At 39.1% G+C, this 23,700-nt stretch overlaps 2 protein-coding genes across 3 annotated transcripts; both read left to right on the forward strand.

Annotated features, from left to right (window-relative positions):
* The first annotated feature begins 6,069 nt into the window (after positions 1-6,069).
* On the forward strand, positions 6,070-13,032 carry LOC131942333 (uncharacterized). The gene is made up of 3 exons (XM_059302145.1): positions 6,070-6,316; positions 8,041-8,161; positions 10,978-13,032. The coding sequence occupies exons 1-3, from the start codon at positions 6,246-6,248 to the stop codon at positions 11,749-11,751; spliced, it is 966 nt and encodes a 321-aa protein (XP_059158128.1). The 5' UTR covers positions 6,070-6,245; the 3' UTR covers positions 11,752-13,032.
* Positions 13,033-13,461: 429 nt separating this feature from the next.
* Positions 13,462-21,727, forward strand: LOC131942362 (uncharacterized). Of its 2 annotated transcripts, none has more exons than XM_059302198.1 (6): positions 13,462-13,515; positions 17,806-17,968; positions 19,952-20,105; positions 20,712-20,762; positions 20,929-20,982; positions 21,262-21,727. In XM_059302198.1, exons 2-6 carry the CDS (start codon positions 17,815-17,817, stop codon positions 21,344-21,346), a joined length of 498 nt encoding a protein of 165 aa, XP_059158181.1. In that variant the 5' UTR covers positions 13,462-13,515; positions 17,806-17,814; the 3' UTR covers positions 21,347-21,727. The 2 variants fall into 2 exon arrangements, with proteins under 2 accessions (XP_059158181.1, XP_059158180.1); XM_059302197.1 differs by having other exon boundaries at positions 13,468-13,522.
* The last annotated feature ends 1,973 nt before the right edge of the window (positions 21,728-23,700 follow it).

The raw sequence follows: 23,700 nt of genomic DNA on the forward strand, positions 1-23,700 counted from the left end.
CCCAGGCTAACACAAGATCCAAGCCTAACACAAGATCCAAGCCTAACACAAGATCCAAGGCTAACACAAGATCCCAGACTAGCACAAGATCCCAGGCCAAGATCTAGAATAATGTGATGTTTAGTGTTACCATCTGTGATGGTTCTAAGCTTTACAGTAAAATGGTACTATGCTTCACTGAAAAAGATTATTCAAAGATTCAGAGTTATAATGTGTTTAGTGTTACGAATATCGAATAAAGATCTTCAATAATATGGCATTAAGTGTTACTGACAAAGATCTTTAAAAATCTAAAATAATAGTTTGGTATTACTACAAACGCACAAATCCAGAGTAATTTGATGTTCAATGTTACTGAGAAAGATCATTCAAAGATCCACAGGAAAGATCTATAGGTGTGTATTGTTTATTCAAAGATCTAGTGCTTGGTTTTACCGACTAGAATGACTTAGACATCTAGAGTACTATGATCTTTAATGTTACTGACTACGATCATTCATTTGTCCAGGTGAGCTTCATGGCTTATTATAGAGCATTTGGTAGATAACGCAGGTAAACTTCTATTGTGTTCAAATGTAATGCAGACGACACAGGTCGAATGGTATTAAACCAGTAGTCGATCTAGCATTGTGTTGTAGCAAGTTATGACATCTGTGCCTCATGGAACATTCAAAGCTCCAACTCTAATACATCTTTAATAATCCAAACTCATAAGCTCCTAGACATCCGGGATCACCGGGATTAAAATCATTTCCGATTTCCAGGTCTAAAAATAAACCTCCCACCACAGGTCAAGGCCAAATCACGGTTTGTTTGTCCAATCGTTAGCCTTGCACCGTTGAGTAACATTTTTTTTCCCGCGAAAACCTTCTGTCAATTTGGTTTCGAGATTAGTACTGTTTGACAGCTGATTAGATGAACAGCACAACGGTACTGTGATGAATGGGCGAGTGTTGGTTAGAGGGTACGGAGCGGTCGCACGCATGCGCGACACATCGGTTCAACGGCTGCCGACCAATCATTTAGCGGCGTGTAGAGGCTGACGTGGGGGATTTTGATTGGATGGGAAAGGTTTATGAATGAGTTGGTCGTCTGGAAAGCTGAGATTAGGTTCTGGAGCGGCTGCTGACGGCAATCTGGCCTTAGCTGTCTGAACAAAATAGTCGATGGCAGGCCGCGATTTATAGCAGCGCAAAGGTCGATCAAATCGTTGTTTGATTTATTGATTATGCTGCATTTATTAAACACACAGTGATGAGATTTCAATGTTACCAAATGTGAGTGTTTTTAAATCAATGTTGCTTGTATAGGGTTTACAACTCAAATTGTATGACTAATGTGAATGAGTCTCTACCACAAGAACAGAAAGAAAGCTGTCATAAAGCTTCTGTGAATAAATGTACAAGAGCTTAACAAACTGACTGCACCCAATTCAAGAGGCCACCAACCCCAGACTGAAAGTTTCATTGTAGTTTTTTTCTCTATCAACACCTGAAAGAATGCTAAAATACAAACTATTAAAAAAATGACAGCACCGCTCCTGTGGGCCCACCGGTATTTTCCCGGCGGACCAGCGGGCCAGTCCACCCATGTCAACGATCCACTGGCTACTCCACGATTAACATTTCGAATTCGCGAGTCTATCCAACATGTCAGGGTGCTATTCGTTGTACAGAAAGCTGTATCGATGAATATAGGCAGTTAAATGATAGTCCTTAGATGTTTATTGACTTAATAGAGCAATGCATTATTTCAGTGATGAAGTTTAATTAGCCGTAACATGATCACTATTTCAGTGATTAAGTTTAATTTGCTGAAACCTGCTAAAGACTAAACACAAACCTTTCGAAATATTTTCTAAACCATGCAATGCTTATTTATGTAGACCTACATATTTACGTTTATACACACACACGCACACACACACACACAAATACATATATATATGTATATATATATATATATATATATATATATATATATATATATATATACATATATATGTATATGTATATATATATATATATGTTTATATATATATATATATATATATATATATATATATATATATATATATATATATATATATATATATATATATATGTATATATATATATAATAAACTGAGTTATTTCCCATGTCAGAAATGAAAATACCCCACGATTGGCCAGATGATAAAATGCAACACAAACAAGCTAAAAAAAAACGTCCCTTCATGTCAAACTTTATGGGCTATCTTTAGGCTTGTCAACACATGAAAAACTGGAGAATGTTTTATTGGCTGACGTGTGGGGGTCGTGTCATGGTGTGTGGGGATCGTCTGGGGTTTGCTGGGGGTCGTCATCTATCATGCTACATGCTGTATGTGATTTTTTTAAAGATACTTTTTTACAAAAATATTTTACTTGACCCTCTAAACAGGTTGTGTACTTTTGGGTGATAAAGTATAGTTTACAGAAAAAAATGATACAGTTTAGTTTACAGAAAAAAATGATACAGTATAGTTTACAGAAAAAAATGATACAGTATAGTTTACAGAAAAAAATGATACAGTTTAGTTTACAGAAAAAATATATACAGTGTATTTTACAAAAAAATTATCCAATATGGTTCACATAAAATGATGCAGTATAGTTTGAAGAAAATACGTAAAAATAAAAAATGAGACTATTAATTCTGGGGATACGATATGAAGGGGTTCACGTTTCTAATCCATTACATAGCTCACCCCTTCCTTAAAGCGTTCACATAATTATTTACACCTCCTACTACCCCCACCCCAAATAAACACTTACTGAAATTAGGTTAATTAGCAATATGTTTTTCTTCTTGTGTGCCTTCGCTAAACAAAGCCCCCCCCCTCCCCATCCCAACCTCGTTATAATTCGTCACAATATTGCATACACGCACATCCCCACGATACATTATGCCAGTTTTTGACCCCAATAAACCTATCACGTGACTAATTAAATTGTGTTTAATTAAATTATGTCACTAATTAAATTATGTCACTAATTAAATTATTTGACAAATTAATATCTAGACAGAAAAGGATAAATCGATTCTAATTTCATTATGTTCTTAACATCTATATCTGTTGTGTTTAAGGTGTGTATTAAATTAACGATTGGCCAAGACCTTAATTAACACCAGTCAACTAAACTAAGTCAGTTTTAGATCTCTATGAGCAAGGCGATAGTCTAGTTGTCAAAAAAAACAATGCGTACTTTTCGCGGAATTATTTATTTTTGGAGTTTGTTGTTTCCCCTTAATGTTGTTTGACGTCAACAAACTCTCCGGATTTTTGTCTCCCCTCTGGTAAAAATCAAACAGCATTATCTCCCTTCTTAGCGGAGGCGCATTAATTTTATGAAAAGAGCTCGCTAGTCTATCATCCAATGGCCGTGTCCCATAAGGTCACGTGTCTCTATTTACAAGCTCCGCATTGTAAGCCTAGATTTTATAGCGGAGACTTGGAAGCCAGCTAAGTCTGATTTCTTCAGTCAAGTTTATGCAAATGACCAGTCGCCCTTGACATTCATTCCGTGCGCTTTGATGGAGTAGACACGTATAAACACTTGGGCTTAAGATTCTCTCCCTTACGGACAAGGGCATGAACTCGGTTTGATAGTCTCATCCAGTGTTTACTACCCAGATGGACCACGTGATGTAGAGAACGAATCGGAAATTCTGGAGTTGTCTTCGTCTGATTCACAAACATGTTACATCGCTGTACAGTTCGTCAGTGGTTATAGAGGGCTGTTCTACACGGCTGTTCTACACGGCTGTTCTAATGGGCTGTTCTACACGGCTGTATTGCTGTAGGTCAGTGGTTATAGAGGGCTGTTCTACACGGCTGTTCTACACGGCTGTATTGGTGTAGGTCAGTGGTTACAGAGGGCTGTTCTACACGGCTGTCGTGCAGTATTGTCTTTGACAAATGTACTAAAAGACAGTTTATACTTTTAACAATATGTTTTTTATTTACAACTTGTTAGGAACTTTGAAATTGAAATAAAAATAATAATAAGTTGATATTTAAGAAATAGAAACTATACTTACCTAATTTTATTTCTCCAATTTGTTCGTTCTTAAAAACTCAACAGGCTTTGACTAAAAATGTTGCTTTGGAGCACGTTCCGTAGCGAGCTGATTAACAGCTAATGACAGTTTTCTGTACTTAATCAACGTCAGTGGTTGGCTAACTAATCGTTTGCGACAACGTAATTGCATCCCCTCCTCTCACACAAATACCCACACACGATCATTTGTTGTTGAGTATAGTAATATTTTAATTAATTTTAATTTCTAATTATTAATCTTATTTGATTTAAAATAGCATGTTTTTGCGCCAACATTGGATGTTATTGTATACGGAGAAATTAAAACTGAATTACAGGATTTTGCCTCACACCAACAGTCATTTAGAATTAATGAACAGCGTCTTGAGAATCTTACGTTGCATGAAACTTGATAGTAAAAAATTCATAAAAAACGTGTTAATAACAAGCTTTTATGTAATGATGCACTAAAAAGTAGAAAATAAATTATACACTACTATTTAAATTACTATAAAGAAAAGCGTGGGTCACTTTAGTATTATTGGATACCTTTACTAATGTTAAGGAAGACACCCACGCTTTTCTTTATAGTTATTTAAATAGTAGTCTATAATTTATTTTCTACTTTTTAGTGCATCATTACATAAAAGCTTGTTATTAAAACGTTTTTTATGAATTTTTTTTTCAGTACTTTACATGTTTTATTTACAATAGAGTTACATGACTAAAAACCATTGCGCGCCTACTGAACATCACGTTCAGTAGGCGCGCAATGGTTTTTGAACGCAGCCATTACGTGATGGCGCAGCTATTGAAGGTGATGACGCGTGTGGTGTGGTTGGCTAGATATGCCTACTACTTCGGTCCAAATTTTAATTAATTCATTAAAAATCAATTAGGCATCCAATTAAGTCAAATTTAGTTTCAGATTGCATTGTCTCCATGTCTTGACCCACGTGCCAAATGTGAATCGTATCGATCAAGTAGAAGTTTCCGAATTTTCACTCCTGCGTTTCCGTCTAGACTGACGACTGACGACAGAGGAAGTGAGTTAAATAAAAGCTTGTAAAAAGAAATATAATTTCCATTCCATAAAATAGGAAGAATTTCTACTTTGAACTGTTTGTAAACTGTCTGCGAAAAGTTCGGCGACTTCTGAATTGTTTTTCAACTTTTAAAATCCGAAGTTATTTCCCTTAACTTGGTATTAATGTTCACAGTTCAAAGACGACTATACTCTCTGCTGACAAATTATAGTAGGATATGGTAAAAAGTATTTTCAAATCGAAATAATTATCTCCCCTTGACTCTAACATTTTGAACAAGGGGATACAACTTTAAATTACATTTATCAATTCAATAAAAAATTTAAACGCTAAAAAAGTTGCTAATGAAAAAATAAGGGAAAAGTTTAAATAGTTTATAAACAGTTTTTAAACAGTTTATAGAATAAAAATAATATAATATTAAGTACACTTTTAGAAAAAAAAATTGTAGGAAACGAATGCATTTTATAAAATTTAAAAATAAATGTTTTTTTTTTAATTATTTCCAAATACTTCAGGACATGGAATCGTCGATTGAATTCAATATATATATATATATATATATATATATATATATATATATATATATATATATATATATATATATATATATATATATATATATACTTAGCCGTCCCGGTCAGGCCCTGCAGTGGCCTCTGTGAAAAACAAATCTGTAACGACCATGACTTGTGTGTTTATAGAGCATTGCACGGGTTTAGGAAATATATTACTTTAAAAAAATTAAATGTCTATATGCAAATATGTCCTGGGCAAGTAGAACATTTCTCGCCAAGCCTCGAGACTGGGTCGATGTCTGACGATGTTCTCGTCTGACGTGACAGCTGGAGCAGACGAATGTGACGTCTGCAAGATGTCTGACAAGGCGGACAAGAATAACCAAGATGGCGGCCCAGCGATTAGTCAAACTGTCACACGGGGCTTACCTGTGCCTTCCACCGCGACCTGTTTCCTGTCGGCCATCATGGTCGTCACGTGACACGGTGTGTGCTGACTGGCCAGGTACACGCCAACATGGCGGCCAACCGGGGTGACGACGGTACAGTTGGGATTTGTTCTGACCGAGGTAACTGTGACGTCATTCTCTAGACCAAACGACAAAATCTCGGATGTGACAATGAAGAGGAGAAACACGGTTGGGATAATTGTGATATTTTTTCTCACAGCTCTCAATGTCTGGATGGCCAGGTAGGTGTAGGATAGGTTAGCCAATTTGCTGAGCTAGATTAAATAAAGTGTTGCCACATTGTAACATGAGTTTAATCGGAAAAATCCTGAATAACATCACTGAAGATCTCTGCAATATCGAAAGTTGTGTAGTCGGTATTACATTTCTGTTTTTTCAGCCTCAACTGTAAGTAAGAGTGATAGCTAAGTGGAGGGGGGGGGGGGAGAGTTATTTGACGTAATCGGCATATGGTCGGTTTTTCTCCCAGTAGCGTGACCCAGAAGAAGTAGAGTTTACCTATTACATGAGATCGAGTTATGTGTATGTTGTATAGCCAGTCATATAATGTTATCATGCACGCATGTTTTCGCATTTCACAATTTAACTTAATGCACCAAGCCGCTTGGTTTATCCTATCGCCAAGGTTTGATCTCTAAGATTTTGAGTTAAGAAGTGCAGATGACGTGGTCGGGTTGGTAAAGCTCAGGGTTGCTCAGGGTTGCTAAACCCCAGTTCGAACCTTCGGGCAGATGAGGCTGGATAGTGGGGAGAGCAACACCATCTAGGTGTACAGCCCCAAAATTAAACTACTGCTGCTTTGTAGTTTATTCTTGGTTGGATAGAGACTATGGAAGCAAATCTAAAAAGGAAAGCAGGCTGAAATCAGAGTAAACGGCCAATATGGCGCATAACAAGTTGACACGTAATAATTAAGTTTGAAGTAATCCCGTCCAACATAACAATTAAAAACAAGGAAGAAGACAGTTAGATCACGACCAGATCTTATTGCTTAAATAATCCCATTGTTACCCCTGTCATTGTGTCACCCCTGTCATTGTGTCACCATTGTGTCATCCCTGTCATTGTGTCACCCCTGTCATTGTGTCACCATTGTGTCACCCCTGTCATTGTGTCACCCCTGTCATTGTGTCACCATTGTGTCAACCCTGTCTTTGTGTCACCATTGTGTCACCATTGTGTCACCCCTGTCACCGTGTCACCCCTGTCATTGTGTCACCCCTGTCATTGTGTTACCCCTGTCATTGTGTCACAATTGTGTCACCATTGTGTCACCCCTGTCATTGTGTCACCATTGTGTCACCATTGTGTCACCCTTGTCATTGTGTCACCATTGTGTCACCATTGTGTCACCCCTGTCATTGTGTCACCATTGTGTCACCATTGTGTCACCATTGTGTCACCCTTGTCATGTGTCACCATTGTGTCGCCCCTGTCATTGAGTCGCCATTGTGTTACCCCTGTCATTGTGTCACCCCTGTCATTGTGTCACCATTGTGTCACCATTGTGTCACCATTGTGTCACCATTGTGTCACCATTGTGTCACCCTTGTCATTGTGTCACCATTGTGTCACCCCTGTCATTGAGTCGCCATTGTGTTACCCCTGTCATTGTGTCACCCCTGTCATTGTGTCACCATTGTGTCACCATTGTGTCACCCCTGTCATTGTTTCACCATTGTGTCACCATTGTGTCATCATTGTGTCACCATTGTGTCACCATTATGTCACCATTGTGTCACCATTGTGTCACCCCATCATTGTGTCACCCCTGTCATTGTGTAACCCCTGTCATTGTGTCACCCCTGTCGTTGTGTCACCATTGTGTCACCCCGTCATTGTGTCACCCCTGTCATTGTGTAACCCCTGTCATTGTGTCACCCCTGTCATTGTGTCACCATTGTGTCACCCCTGTCATTGTGTCACCATTGTGTCACCTCTGTAGGTACGTGGCCAAGCCGATCAACGAGCGGAAGTTGTTGGACACAAGGTCAAGGTCAAGGTCCAAGCTGATGGATATTTTAGTGGTGGCAGTGGATGATATCCACCCAATCCAACATTTAGAGGTCAGTACAGCCATCCAACGTCTTTTTCATGTGTGTCCAGTTTCCCATTTGTCATCATCAGTTTATGTGTCCAGATGACGTCATCAGTTTCTGTGTCCAGATGACGTCATCAGTTTCTGTGTCCAGATGACGTCATCAGTTTCTGTATCCAGATGACGTCATCAGTTTCTGTCCAGATGACGTCATCAGTTTCTGTCCAGATGACGTCATCAGTTTCTGTCCAGATGACGTCATCAGTTTCTGTGTCAGGGTGACGTCATCAGTTTCTGTGTCCAGATGACGTCATCAGTTTCTGTCCAGATGACGTCATCAGTTTCTGTGTCAGGATAACGTCATCAGTTTCTGTGTCAGGATGACGTCATCAGTTTCTGTCCAGACGACGTCATCAGTTTCTGTGTCAGGATGACGTCATCAGTTTCTGTGTCAGGATGACGTCATCAGTTTCTGTGTCAGGATGACGTCATCAGTTTCTGTGTCAGGATGACGTCATCAGTTTCTGTGTCCGGATGAAGTCATCAGTTTCTGTGTCCGGATGAAGTCATCAGTTTCTGTATCTGGATGACGTCATCGGTTTCTGTGTCCGGATGTCTCTATGTGCAGCTATCATTACCTTGTGCCGTGCATATCGACTATTGCCGCTTGTTGTTATGTCCGGATCATGTTATCCACGTCTATTGAGTTATGACATGTACACATACCAGTCCATGAATCAGATGAGCAGCTATGACGTACATAAGGAACTATAAGTTTGCAGGTTGTGTGTTGTTTGGTCAGGGTGGATCAAATAGGTGTTCAAATACTAGAAAACTACACATTTGTCGAGGGTGTGGGTGTGGAGGGGGGTGGGAGGGCGGAACTCATCTAAGTCAGAAAACTCCAAAAATAAAAATAAAAATAAAAAACTGAAGTCATGCGGATTTTTCTTGGAAAGACAAAAGCAAAGAAAATTTCAGGAACTAAAATTTCAGAGTTTCTTCCAGTTATCTCCTTCCCCCCTCTCCCCCCCCCCCCCCCCCCCTCCCTGGAGAAAAATTACCGCCTCCCTGAAATAAATGGAATTTATATAGAAAAACATATACTTTTACCAGTGTTTGCCCCCCCCCCCCCCCCTTTTGAAAAAATCGTGTGCCACTCCTCCACCTCCGGAGAAAAAAGTCTGGAAGAAACACATAAAGTAAGCTGAACTCGGAGTTAACGCGTCATATGGCGCATAAAGTTCAATTACTTTGTTGTGAATCCACAATATTATACTTAAGAAGGTACACGTTTTAAAATATGGCTATGCTTTATGTGAAAAAACAAAAAACTATCTAAACTCAACAACCAATAAAAAAAATGTTAAACTTAGCCAACCGAGTTGGTAAGTGCTAATGACTTTGGTAAAATTAATTAAACAAAAACTAAGGACAAAACTCCATGTCATAAATCACTGAAGCGGAAACAAAAAAAAACAGTGACGCAGGAATGTTTGCGCATGATTTATCTTACTCTTTCTTTTTACCAGCTACGATTACACATAAGAAATTAATGGATTCATCATAATTAAAAGCCAAAAATTATACATTAAAGTTAATTTATGCACATTTTTGTACCTAGTGTAGGCCTATATTTTACCGCAAGGTCATTACTTTACCTGTAGGTCGACCTTTCTTCAATCAATTTCACAAGGTCACGCGTAGGTCACCTGCACTTTTAACTCAAAACCACGTCAAGGTCAAGCACAACCTTGTATCAAGGTCACACACACACACACACAAACACTCACACAGTCATTACCAGCTCAAGCTTTCGCTCATTAGCCAGAAGGATTAAAACTGGGTTAAGTATCGGGCATTTCTCTCACCCATGTTACCGTGGGTTACCACAGTCCCCTCACCCATGTTACCAGCTAGACCCGTGGGTTACCACATTTCTCTCACCCATGTTACCAGCTAGACCCGTGGGTTACCGCATTTCTCTCACACATGTTACCAGCTAGACCCGTGGGTTACCACTAGACTCCCACCCCACAGTTTAGATTTAGACATAAAGGTCAGTTAGCCAAAGGAAGACCTACAGTCTCGAGCCTTGGTAGTCAGACCATGTTATCACCAACTGTACTGCTCTAAATTCTGCACTAGACGTACTTTACAATATGTCCACCACAGTTTTCACCAAGAGAGCATTGCTTCGGTACATTCGCCATCACTAGAACATTTGTATAGTGCTGCTATAAATAGCCTATGTCAACAACAACAACATGTCCGCCTGCAATTACTTCATGGCTAGGTTTTCTGACAAACACGTTTCCTTTCGGCTAAAACCTGTTTGACACAACAGATTACTTGTGCCGTATGTCATCACCGCGTCACTAACATGCATGACATCACTCGCCCGGTCCCGTGTCACACGCTGAGACAGAAGTCTCACAATTTGTCGTAAATTTGTCGACCTCTAGGAATGTCGGGAGCCGCTTCTCGTGTCGTATATTCACCGAGCTTACGGCGTGTCGGCTACTACACAAGATGTCGTAAACTTGGTGACCTTTGAGTTCACGCGGCAGAACCAAGGGAGATAAATGATGCGATTGAAGAAAAAAGGGACATAACAAGGATAATATAAACTTTGTGACATGTACGTAATTGTACGTGTCATGTCTTTAAATGCTGTATGATTTATGGAGTCCTTATGTTGCGAGATAATAGGGGGGGTGAAAGTAGGTGAAGTTGAAATGGAGCGAATATTTTAAATTTAATATTCTTGTAAAACCCGTCTACCTGTATTTAGCAACGCAGCGCTGACAAACAATTAAAATTTTATGTTCTCAATTTTTTCAGGAGGCGAAAAAGATGGAAGATGGCATGAAAGAGACACAGGGACCTAACCCTAACCCACGGGCAAGACAAGCTGAGGGTTCTGATGTCATCAACTCGAAACTCAGCACAGGGGGGACAACTCTAGACGAACTTCCGGTTGATGAGCTAGAGCAGATTAAACAACGATTGCAAGTTCTTAAACAAACACTACATGAGAACTTGTCTCAAAAACAACACACTATGGGTTCGAACCCTAACCTACAGAATAGTAACCCAGCGTCTAACTTTGACCACCACCTTGATAACATCGGTACAAACCGTGTCATTAATAACGTACCTAGTGACGTGTTACATAAACTTTACAAAACTGATCACCGCCAGTTAAATCCGAATCCTAATGTTGCCAGGTTTAACAATGACGTACACGTTCCTTCAGGTAATCTACAAATCCCTGACCCAAACCATAATCAATACGAGCCTCGTTTTGGGCTAATCTTGTCTGACAACCTGCCAGCCAAGCCGGCAACAACCCGACAACCCCTGATCCCCAGGTTCAGATATCTAGGCCAACCAGCAGACGCCAACAGTTTTGTAGCCCCAGGCTACCAGAAAGAGAGATCAGGTTTGAGCAGATCGAAGCTGCCTTCATCCCACACTGGGCAGGTCGAGAACCAGATGATCGAAAACGTCGCCAAAGAAAACCTCGCCCACGGCAGAACAGACGAGGTCAAGCTCTTTGACCGGCTACTCAAGCACGTCAACTCTGGTCAATATTCGGGATTAAGTATTCAGTGACGTCACTTGTTTCATGACCAAATATATCCCTTCTGTTGAAACAGCTGAGAGAGTTCAGTGATATACATGTATAAATATGTCCCTAACCTGATGTGAAATATATATGTACATATGGTTTAACTTGATTATCACGTGACGTTATTAGCCAGTCAAGATCGCGTGACTAAATGTTTACTATGTAAGATTTCAGTGTTGACATGTGACATATACATGACAATAAATAATGACATTTGACATATGCATGACATAAGTGTTGACATTTGATATATGCATGACATAAGTGTTGACATTTGATATATGCATGACATAAGTTGTGACATTTGACATATGCATACATAAGTGTTGATATTTGATATATACATTATAGAATTGTTGGCATTTAACAAATATATGGCATGATTGTTGACATTTGACAAATGCATGAGATACGTGTTGGCATCTGACATCTACATGATATAAGTGTTGGCATTTGACATCATATGAGTGCTGACGTTAAACATCTACATGGCATACGTTTTGACAAGTGACATTCCATGACTTTGGTGTAACCACTGTACATCTAATGATATTAGTGTTGACAATAAAATCATCTAAACATAAAGTTAACACTACTGCTGTTAGTGTATTCACTGTGTTGATGATTTATTCAGATAAGGCTATTGTATGCACAATATAATGCTAGGTAATGATGGTAATAAGCCAATACGTCAAGTGAAAAATCTAAGAGATAAATATCTAAATCTATCAACGATTGTAAATTAATTATTTGAAGAATTTTTCTCCAAGTTTAAATGTTGTACAAAGATTTTACAACAAAATAGTTCTAAGAGATCTACCCTAATAAAATGATGAATTTAGTTAGAAGGTTGATAATGATGGGTTAAGTTTAAAATGGTAAAGTCAAAAATTGACTGAAGAGTCACAGAATGATGACAGTGAAGTAAGTTTAACTGATGCCTAGAGTGCCAGATTTTTCTAGCATTAAAACATCCAGCAAAGGGTGACATAAAATTTAGTTTTTGAGTTTGGTAGTGAAATGTATGGAGACTCGGCAATAAAATTTTTGTAAAAAGCGAATGTTTAAATTTATTTTGCTTGTTGCTTTATTAAATTTGTTTTACTACCTAATTTTTTTTTATTCTTGAAAAAATAGTTATGAGTCGTGTTTATTATACGTCTTGTCAAGTTATCACGTCGATTGTACATTGTCCTATTGCTGACTCAGCGTCAACTTGACAAGTGTTTACAGAAGACATTTGTAATTACAAAACCCTGTGTTAATGTATGGATCACTCTATTAGATAATTTAATCATCAGAAATGTGGGATATTTATTTTTAATTTTCGTTATTGGATTTCTTTTGTATCTTAACTTAAAGTTACTTAGGCTTTATTTTCAATCTCAAGAACACATGTGTTGAAGCTAATGATTTGGATATATGTGTGTTCAAGCTAATGATTTGAACACATGTGTCTTGATGCTAATGTTTTGAACATATGTGTGTTGACTTCAAGCTAATGATTTGAACACATATGTGTTGAAGCTAATGATTTGAACACATGTATTGACTTGAAGCTAATGATTTGAACACATGTATTGACTTGAAGCTAATGATTTGAACACATGACATTGCTGTGCACACTATGATGAGAAGACTATCTTAAAAGAGGTGCACTGTTTGGCACAATTGTTGAACCAAACAAAACATTTCACACCTGAACGTGTTCCAGATGCTCTCCAACAAGTGCAGGCGTATACAATGAGGTCAGAAGTAAGTGCTAACGTAACAACACGTGAAGATATACATTAAGCCTTCAATGTTGTTGTAAAGTTAGATGTTATTACAATCAATCGTAAATTCTGCATGTCCTTAATGTAGAATTAATGCATTGGTGTAAACATTAAAATTGATAGATTATAGATCTAGATTTACCTCTTGATTTCTATATCCGATTTCAATAAAAAAATAAATCGGCTTGGACACCCTCAGGACAAAGGTGATGGCCGTGCTACTAACCCTTTAGACAAAGGTGATGGCCGTGCTACTAACCCTTTAGACAAAGGTGATGGCCGTGCTACTAACCCTTTAGACAAAGGTGATGGCCGTGCTACTCACCCTTTAGACAAAGGTGATGGCCGTGCTACTAACCCTGGGGACAAAGGTGATGGCCGTGCTACTAACCCTTTAGACAAAGGTGATAGCCGTGCTACTAACCCTGGGGACAAAGGTGATAGCCGTGCTACTAACCCTTTAGACAAAGGTGATGGCCGTGCTACTAACCCTTTAGACAAAGGTGATGGCCGTGCTACTAACTCTTTAGACAAAGGTGATGGCCGTGCTACTAACCCTTTAGACAAAGGTGATGGCCGTGCTACTAACCCTGGGGACAAAGGTGATGGCCGTGCTACTAACCCTTTAGACAAAGGTGATGGCCGTGCTACTAACCCTGGGGACAAAGGTGATGGCCGTGCTACTAACCCTTTAGACAAAGGTGATGGCCGTGCTACTAACCCTGGGGACAAAGGTGATAGCCGTGCTACTAACCCTTTAGACAAAGGTGATGGCCGTGCTACTAACCCTTTAGACAAAGGTGATGGCCGTGCTACTAACTCTTTAGACAAAGGTGATGGCCGTGCTACTAACCCTTTAGACAAAGGTGATGGCCGTGCTACTAACCCTGGGGACAAAGGTGATGGCCGTGCTACTAACCCTTTAGACAAAGGTGATGGCCGTGCTACTAACCCTGGGGACAAAGGTGATGGCCGTGCTACTAACCCTTTAGACAAAGGTGATGGCCGTGCTACTAACCCTGGTGACAAAGGTGACGGCCGTGCTACTAACCCTGGGGACAAAGGTGATGGCCGTGCTACTAACCCTGGGGACAAAGGTGATGGCCGTGCTATTAACCCTTTAGACAAAGGTGATGGCCGTGCTACTAATCCTGGGGACAAAGGTGATGGCCGTGCTACTAACCCTGGGGACAAAGATGATGGCCGTGCTACTAACCCTGGGGACAAAGGTGATGGCCGTGCTACTAACCCTGGGGACAAAGGTGATAGCCGTGCTACTAACCCTTTAGACAAAGGTGATGGCCGTGCTACTAACTCTTTAGACAAAGGTGATGACCGTGCTACTAACCCTTTAGACAAAGGTGATGGCCGTGCTACTAACCCTGGGGACAAAGGTGATGGCCGTGCTACTAACCCTGGGGACAAAGGTGATGGCCGTGCTACTAACCCTGGGGACAAAGGTGATGGCCGTGCTACTAACTCTTTAGACAAAGGTGATGGCCGTGCTACTAACCCTGGGGACAAAGGTGATGGCCGTGCTACTAACCCTGGGGACAAAGGTGATGGCCGTGCTACTAACCCTTTAGACAAAGGTGATGGCCGTGCTACTAACCCTTTAGACAAAGGTGATAGCCGTGCTACTAACCCTGGGGACAAAGGTTATGGCCGTGCTACTAACCCTCTAGACAAAGGTGATGGCCGTGCTACTAACCCTGGGGACAAAGGTGACGGCCGTGCTACTAACCCTGGGGACAAAGGTGATGGCCATGCTACTAACCCTGGGGACAAAGGTGACGGCCGTGCTACTAACCCTTTAGACAAAGGTGATGGCCGTGCTACTAATCCTGGGGACAAAGGTGATGGCCGTGCTACTAACCCTTTAGACAAAGGTGATGGCCGTGCTACTAACCCTGGGGACAAAGGTGATGGCCGTGCTACTAACCCTGGGGACAAAGGTGATGGCCGTGCTACTAACCCTGGGGACAAAGGTGATGGCCGTGCTACTAACCCTTTAGACAAAGGTGACGGCCGTGCTACTAACCCTGGGGACAAAGGTGATGGCCGTGCTACTAACCCTGGGGACAAAGGTGATGGCCGTGCTACTAACCCTTTAGACAAAGGTGACGGCCGTGCTACTAACCCTGGGGACAAAGGTGATGGCCGTGCTACTAACCCTGGGGACAAAGGTGATGGCCGTGCTACTAACCCTTTAGACAAAGGTGATGGCCGTGCTACTAATCCTGGGGACAAAGGTGATGGCCGTGCTACTAACCCTTTAGACAAAGGTGATGGCCGTGCTACTAACCCTTTAGACAAAGGTGACGGCCGTGCTACTAACCCTGGGGACAAAGGTGATGGCCGTGCTACTAACCCTGGGGACAAAGGTGATGGCCGTGCTACTAACCCTGGGGACAAAGGTGATGGCCGTGCTACTAACCCTTTAGACAAAGGTGATGGCCGTGCTACTAACCCTTTAGACAAAGGTGATGGCCGTGCTACTAACCCTTTAGACAAAGGTAATGGCCGTGCTACTAACCCTTTAGACAAAGGTGATGGCCGTGCTACTAACCGTGGGGACAAAGGTGATGGCCGTGCTACTAACCCTTTAGACAAAGGTGATGGCCGTGCTACTAACCCTTTAGACAAAGGTGATGGCCGTGCTACTAACCCTTTAGACAAAGGTGATGGCCGTGCTACTAACCCTTTAGACAAAGGTGATGGCCGTGCTACTAACCCTTTAGACAAAGGTGATGGCCGTGCTACTAACCCTTTAGACAAACGTAATGGCCGTGCTACTAACCCTTTAGACAAAGGTGATGGCCGTGCTACTAACCCTGGGGCAAAGGTGACGGCCGTGCTACTAACCCTGGGGACAAAGGTGATGGCCGTGCTACTAACCCTGGGGACAAAGGTGACGGCCGTGCTACTAACCCTTTAGACAAAGGTAATGGCCGTGCTACTAACCCTTTAGACAAAGGTGATGGCCGTGCTACTAACCCTGGGGACAAAGGTGATGGCCGTGCTACTAACCCTGAAGACAAAGGTGATGGCCGTGCTACTAACCCTGGGGACAAAGGTGATGGCCGTGCTACTAACCCTGGGGACAAAGGTGATGGCCGTGCTACTAACCCTTTAGACAAAGGTGATGGCCGTGCTACTAATCCTGGGGACAAAGGTGATGGCCGTGCTACTAACCCTTTAGACAAAGGTGATGGCCGTGCTACTAACCCTTTAGACAAAGGTGACGGCCGTGCTACTAACCCTGGGGACAAAGGTGATGGCCGTGCTACTAACCCTGGGGACAAAGGTGATGGCCGTGCTACTAACCCTGGGGACAAAGGTGATGGCCGTGCTACTAACCCTTTAGACAAAGGTGATGGCCGTGCTACTAACCCTTTAGACAAAGGTGATGGCCGTGCTACTAACCCTTTAGACAAAGGTAATGGCCGTGCTACTAACCCTTTAGACAAAGGTGATGGCCGTGCTACTAACCGTGGGGACAAAGGTGATGGCCGTGCTACTAACCCTTTAGACAAAGGTGATGGCCGTGCTACTAACCCTTTAGACAAAGGTGATGGCCGTGCTACTAACCCTTTAGACAAAGGTGATGGCCGTGCTACTAACCCTTTAGACAAAGGTGATGGCCGTGCTACTAACCCTTTAGACAAAGGTGATGGCCGTGCTACTAACCCTTTAGACAAACGTAATGGCCGTGCTACTAACCCTTTAGACAAAGGTGATGGCCGTGCTACTAACCCTGGGGCAAAGGTGACGGCCGTGCTACTAACCCTGGGGACAAAGGTGATGGCCGTGCTACTAACCCTGGGGACAAAGGTGACGGCCGTGCTACTAACCCTTTAGACAAAGGTAATGGCCGTGCTACTAACCCTTTAGACAAAGGTGATGGCCGTGCTACTAACCCTGGGGACAAAGGTGATGGCCGTGCTACTAACCCTGAAGACAAAGGTGATGGCCGTGCTACTAACCCTGGGGACAAAGGTAATGGCCGTGCTACTAACCCTGGGGACAAAGGTAATGGCCGTGCTACTAACCGTGGGGACAAAGGTGATGGCCGTGCTACTAACCCTTTAGACAAAGGTGATGGCCGTGCTACTAACCCTTTAGACAAAGGTGATGGCCGTGCTACTAACCCTGGGGACAAAGGTTATGGCCGTGCTACTAACCCTGGGGACAAAGGTGACGGCAGTGCTACTAGCCCTACACGACGAAGACGAACTAATCCTGGTTATAAATTATTTCCAGGAGCGTGCCATGACATTGCTTGAAGATGCCCAGACGGCCGGCCAGATAGCAGATGTGAAAGACGGAGCTGTAAACGACGGTGCTGATCACATGACCTCTTGTCGTGGAAATTTAAAAAAAAAACTGTGTTTAGTTCTCCTGATGCTCTTGTTGCAGATTACTGGTATGTAAAGATTGAAATATTTTTAAACTTGTGTGTGAGTGTGGTGACACTTTTGACACACACACCCTCATGTATATATATATTTATACATATATGCATATATATATATATATATATATATATATATATATATATATATATATATATATATATATATATATATATATATATGTAAAGTTTCTCTTTGAAACCTGACGGTTTATGGGGCAAGTGAAGTAGGGTTCACTTGCGTCTGTGACCTCAGCATATGAAGATAGAGTGTGGTCAGCACTCTGCCCAGTGCCTTTTACTTTCCCTAACGTGAGTTAGTTACCCATCAGAGTTGGGGGGACTCAGGGACGGTCTACTGACTAGAACCCGGATTCGAACTCGAGCCTTACGGGTTAACAGTCCAGCTCTTTACCGCTAGTAGACCACTCCGTCCCATATATATATATATATATATATATATATATATATATATATATATATATATATATATATATATATATATACACTAACAGCATTCGACAGCGTTATGGGTACGTTTTAATATGTTAAATTAAATGGTTATCTGGATCTATGAACGAAAAATTGGGGTTGTTTATTTATTCGCTTCTCACACCTATTAAATCAGATATTTGCAGGAAAGACAAAATGCTATTGAAAAGTTTAGCTGTCCACTCTCATAGAACTGGAAAATTAGAACCATCTTATCGTATTTAAATGGATAACATATTCCAAGCAAAATATCACAGACAATCTCACGGCAAATAATTTAAAATATTTTGAATGATGTTAATCGATTCAATCATATTTAATTGATTGTCAGTATGTCCTTATCTGCTGTTTAAACATTTTTAAAAAACCACTCTAAATGAAATGTTCAATAAGCGGAAGCGTATAAAACAAATAAAATACTAAAAGTTATACAACATTAATTTTCACAACACGTGACATACTACAACAACGTGATTATTGATTCAGGTTTGTAACGTAGAACCATTTGTTTACATTACATCATCAACACAAACTTAAGGCTAACATTTCTTTGCTGGGTTTTTGTTCAGCGTCCATCAGATGCCTTTCTGTGATGTAACTTGAGAGATAATAGTTAGGAAATCACCACCACTACTGCACTTCTTGTATGCACACTACGAAATAATGTGTTTCACAATGACCAATGTCATCCAAATAAGCATTAGTCACTTGATCACAAAATTGCGACCGAAATTAAATCTTATACCTAGGACCTGGCTCCACCATTGAAGAAGTTTTCATAGATAAGCGATCGCCTTTCATCTAGTTTCGTCCAACTAATGTGGTCGGATTTTGTCATCATCGTCAAGCTGACCTATACTGTCTATCAAAATTATTTTTAATCTCTGAATATTATTTTACTAATTACGATTTTAAAATGTGTAACGTAATGTTACAAACCTAGTCTCATCATTATTATGTGTAAAATAAAAGGTAAATACAAAACAATATGACAATGAATTTTTTAAAATGTTCAAATCGTATAAAAATCATGTTAAATACTATAAATATTTTGCCGTAAAATAATATGTCTGAGATATTTTATGGGAGATCATTAGTCATTGATATCCTTTGTCCATGATATCATTTGTGCTTGATATTTGTCCTTGATATCATTTGTGCTTGATATTTGTCCTTGATATCATTTGTGCAGAATATCATTTGTCCAGGATATTATTTGTACATAATGATATTTTGCCCTGAGGTATTTTGTCTAGGATATTTTGTCTGAGATCATTTGTCCATAACATATTCTGTCTAGGATATTTTATCTGATCATTTGTCCATAAGATATTATATCTAGGATATTGTGTCTGAGATCATTTGTCCATAAGATATTCTGTCTAGGATATTGTGTCTGAGATCATTTGTACATAAGATATCATGTCTAGGATATTTTGTCCTCATTAGTCCTGAGAAAATGTCTGATGGAACAGTATCTAAATCTCTCTATCACCCTTTCAGGTGTCAGCACAGAAAAATGTCTGCTCCTGTATGATGTGGCCAGCTACTGGAGCTATGGGTCAGGACTGATGTTTACCTTTAATCTGGCAACGCATCATTACGTTGATTGTCCCCACGGATGTTGCGGTATCTGGAAAGATCAATGCTGTAAAGAGTAAGTTTTCTTACTACTGTAAGTCTAAGTTTGTATCAACCTACCTCTGGAAAGATCAATGTTGTAAAGAGTAAGTTTTCTTACTACTGTAAGTCTAAGTTTGTATCAACCCACCTCTGGAAAGATCAATGCTGCAAAGAGTAAGTTTTCTTACTACTGTAAGTCTAAGTTTGTATCAACCTACCTCTGGAAAGATCAATGCTGTAAAGAGTAAGTTTTCTTACTAATGTAAGTCTAAGTTTGTATCCAATCCTATGTCTCTTTGTATCAACCTACCTCTGGAAAGATCAATGCTGTAAAGAGTAAGTTTTCTTACTACTGTAAGTCTAAGTTTGTATCAACCTACCTCTGGAAAGATCAATGCTGCAAAGAGTAAGTTTTCTTACTACTGTAAGTCTAAGTTTGTATCAACCTACCTCTGGAAAGATCAATGCTGTAAAGAGTAAGTTTTCTTACTACTGTAAGTCTAAGTTTGTATCCAATCCTATGTCTCTTTGTATCCACCTACCGGCCTCCCTCTTGTCTCATTTATCTTAATTATGTATACCTTTACATTTGTATGTATCGATATAAACTGTGTCACGTACAAACTTGTTTTCTTTACAGGCCGCCCACTCACATCGCTAGGGAACCTGATGAGGAGCCTCCTGCAGACGAGTAAGTTTGTTTTCAAATATGTAAGCCTAAAGATTATTACATTTAGTTGCCCTTCTATCCACGTACCTAACTGTTAGCCCGCCTTTCTTTGGTATAATTTAGTTTACAATATATTTATCATTGATGTATCGATATATAAATGCAAACATCTCTCCTCTATTTATAGGCAAAGTACACCAAAACCGTGTCATTGTAAGGAGTCTTCTGATGATGGCCACAAGTAAGTTTTTTTTTTGTTTTTTTTTATTTGTGTAGGTCTAAATGTAATTAAAATCCTCCTTATTTCAACCAAACTATCTCCTAACCTGCCTTTCTTCTGTCTAATGTATCTCGTATATATATATATATATATATATATATATATATATATATATATATATATATATATATATATATATATATATATATACATATATATATATATATATATATATATATATATATATATATATATGAGTTTATCTGTGTACAATGGTAACAATGTATTCTGTACTTACAGGGCAGCAGAAAAAAAGTCTGCAGATGGGATTGTTTTCAGCATGTTTGTGATTGGCGTTTTATTGTTTTTGTTGATCGTTGTTTAGATAGGTATTGGAGATGAGGGGTTGTGTTGGTCTATAGTCTGTTGTTTTGTTCGAAATTACATTCAATTAGATTTTACATGGATATAAACTCCTGTACGTAGATTTCTGTCATCTGTTCAGGTAACCAGAAGGAGTCTCAAAATGTTTGAAAATTTCATAACTTTAAAATGTTTTTACAACATTGTATTATATCATTTATTTTCCCGATCGATGCCTTACTGAAGAATTTGGCGATAACATCATTTCATTTCGTTTTAATAAACGTTTCATTTAAGCATGTGTTTATATATATGTTTAAAAATTGAAATGAACTAAAAATGAACTAAAGGTTCTTTAGAGTCATTCATGTTTTCATCTTTATTAAATAAAACATAGTAATTTGCAGCATGAATAACCTTTTCCGTTTATTTTGTTTTGAGTTTATGGCGTAAATGTCAATGTGTAAAAGCTGATTACATAACCCACACAACACAATGATCACATAATTCTAAACAGTTTTTCTACGGCTTATATTCAATACAAAAATATGCAAATGATTGTTCTTAAATGGCTTTTTTTTTAATGGAATCATAATTTTTTTGTAATGATTTTAGTATGATTACATCGACTTTACAATTACCCCTTCTTCTCGAATCTGGTGTACTTAAGTAGGACTTAATAGACAAAATATAGAGGCTTGATTTAATACACAAAATATAGAGGCTTGATTTAATAATACACAAAATATAGAGGCTTGATTTAATACACAAAATATAGAGGCTTGATTTAATAATACACAAAATATAGAGGCTTGATTTAATACACAAAATATAGAGGCTTGATTTAATAATACACAAAATATAGAGGCTTGATTTAATACACAAAATATAGAGGCTTGATTTAATAATACACAAAATATAGAGGCATGATTTAATAATACACAAAATATAGAGGCATGATTTAATACACAAAATATAGAGGCTTGATTTAATAATACACAAAATATAGAGGCATGATTTAATAATACACAAAATATAGAGGCATGATTTAATACACAAAATATAGAGGCTTGATTTAATAATACACAAAATATAGAGGCATGATTTAATAATACACAAAATATAGAGGCATGATTTAATACACAAAATATAGAGGCTTGATTTAATAATACACAAAATACAGAGGCATGATTTAATAATACACAAAATATAGAGGCATGATTTAATACACAAAATATAGAGGCATGATTTAATAATACACAAAATATAGAGGCATTATTTAATATAACACAAAATATAGAGGCATGATTTAATATAACACAAAATATAGAGGCATGATTTAATTCACAAAATATAGAGGCGTGATTTAATACACAAAATATAGAGGCATGATTTAATACACCAAATATAAAAGTATGACAACAGACAAAATATAGAAGTATGACAACAGACAAAATATATAAATGATGAAAGATACGACACTTGATCACGTCATCAGAGATGAATCACTTTAGCTATCCCAATTTATCCCAATGGATAATTGATTTTATTTTTATACAATGTAATATTGTTCGCGTATCTCGACATGTAATCCAACGCATATGTAGGTAATTGTTATGATTACATTTACAAATGTGGCATGTGGCTTCTTATTTAAATTATTAATCTTATAGTTGTCATCTAAAGAATCATTTTTAGACCATTGTGAAGATGAAGTGGAGTTCATATGTTTCTTGATCTCGTCAGATGAATTGAAGTTGGGGTCAGCATTTCCCCAGCTACTATTGCTCTCCCTGATATGGGTTGGGTACCTATCAGTACTGGGTGGACTCAATGATGTGCTATTGACTTGGACCTGGATTTGATACCGAGACTTTCTGGTTAGCAGTCGAGCGCTCTACCACTTAGGCCACGCCGCCCCATGCAGTTGTTATAAATATTAACGTTAATAGGTATAAGGATTTTACACATTTTTCAACAATGCATCGATTGTTGTGTATCTTGCATCTGAAAAGCAAAAAAAAAAAAAAAAAAAAAACAATATTGTCTGTCTGTCTGCACGATATTTATTATTATAAAAGCAAAGTGGTTGAAGTTTGTGTTTTCTTCTGTGTTTGTGTTTAGTTTTGTTGCCTTCCCAAGTTGGTACATTTAAAAAAGGGTCGCCGCATAGGAGCATGGGTATGCAACGAGTTTATCTGTATCTATAAAATCAAAGCGGGTGATGTTTGATTTGTTTGTTATATCTATTAGATCGGGTACTTTACAACTTACAAGTTATTTTAACTGGTACTAAGGGACGCAAAAAGTGCTAAACATTAAAGCAATGATAAAATTGCAGTTGCTTCCCTTTCGCTACAAAATGATTCAAGCACG

The sequence above is a fragment of the Physella acuta genome, unplaced genomic scaffold (genome assembly GCF_028476545.2).
Source record: "Physella acuta isolate Inbredline_101_S28 unplaced genomic scaffold, ASM2847654v3 ptg000402l, whole genome shotgun sequence".
Classification (NCBI taxonomy): domain Eukaryota; kingdom Metazoa; phylum Mollusca; class Gastropoda; family Physidae; genus Physella; species Physella acuta.

Coding starts and splice junctions, on each gene's coding strand:
- LOC131942333 (XM_059302145.1), top strand. CDS start 6,246: ATGAAGAGGAGAAACACGGTTGGGATAATTGTGATATTTTTTCTCACA. Junction 6,317..8,040: donor CTCAATGTCTGGATGGCCAG/GTAGGTGTAGGA, acceptor TCACCTCTGTAG/GTACGTGGCCAAGCCGATCA. Junction 8,162..10,977: donor ACCCAATCCAACATTTAGAG/GTCAGTACAGCC, acceptor CAATTTTTTCAG/GAGGCGAAAAAGATGGAAGA.
- LOC131942362 (XM_059302197.1), top strand. Junction 20,106..20,711: donor AAAGATCAATGCTGTAAAGA/GTAAGTTTTCTT, acceptor TTTTCTTTACAG/GCCGCCCACTCACATCGCTA. Junction 20,983..21,261: donor TCTTCTGATGATGGCCACAA/GTAAGTTTTTTT, acceptor CTGTACTTACAG/GGCAGCAGAAAAAAAGTCTG.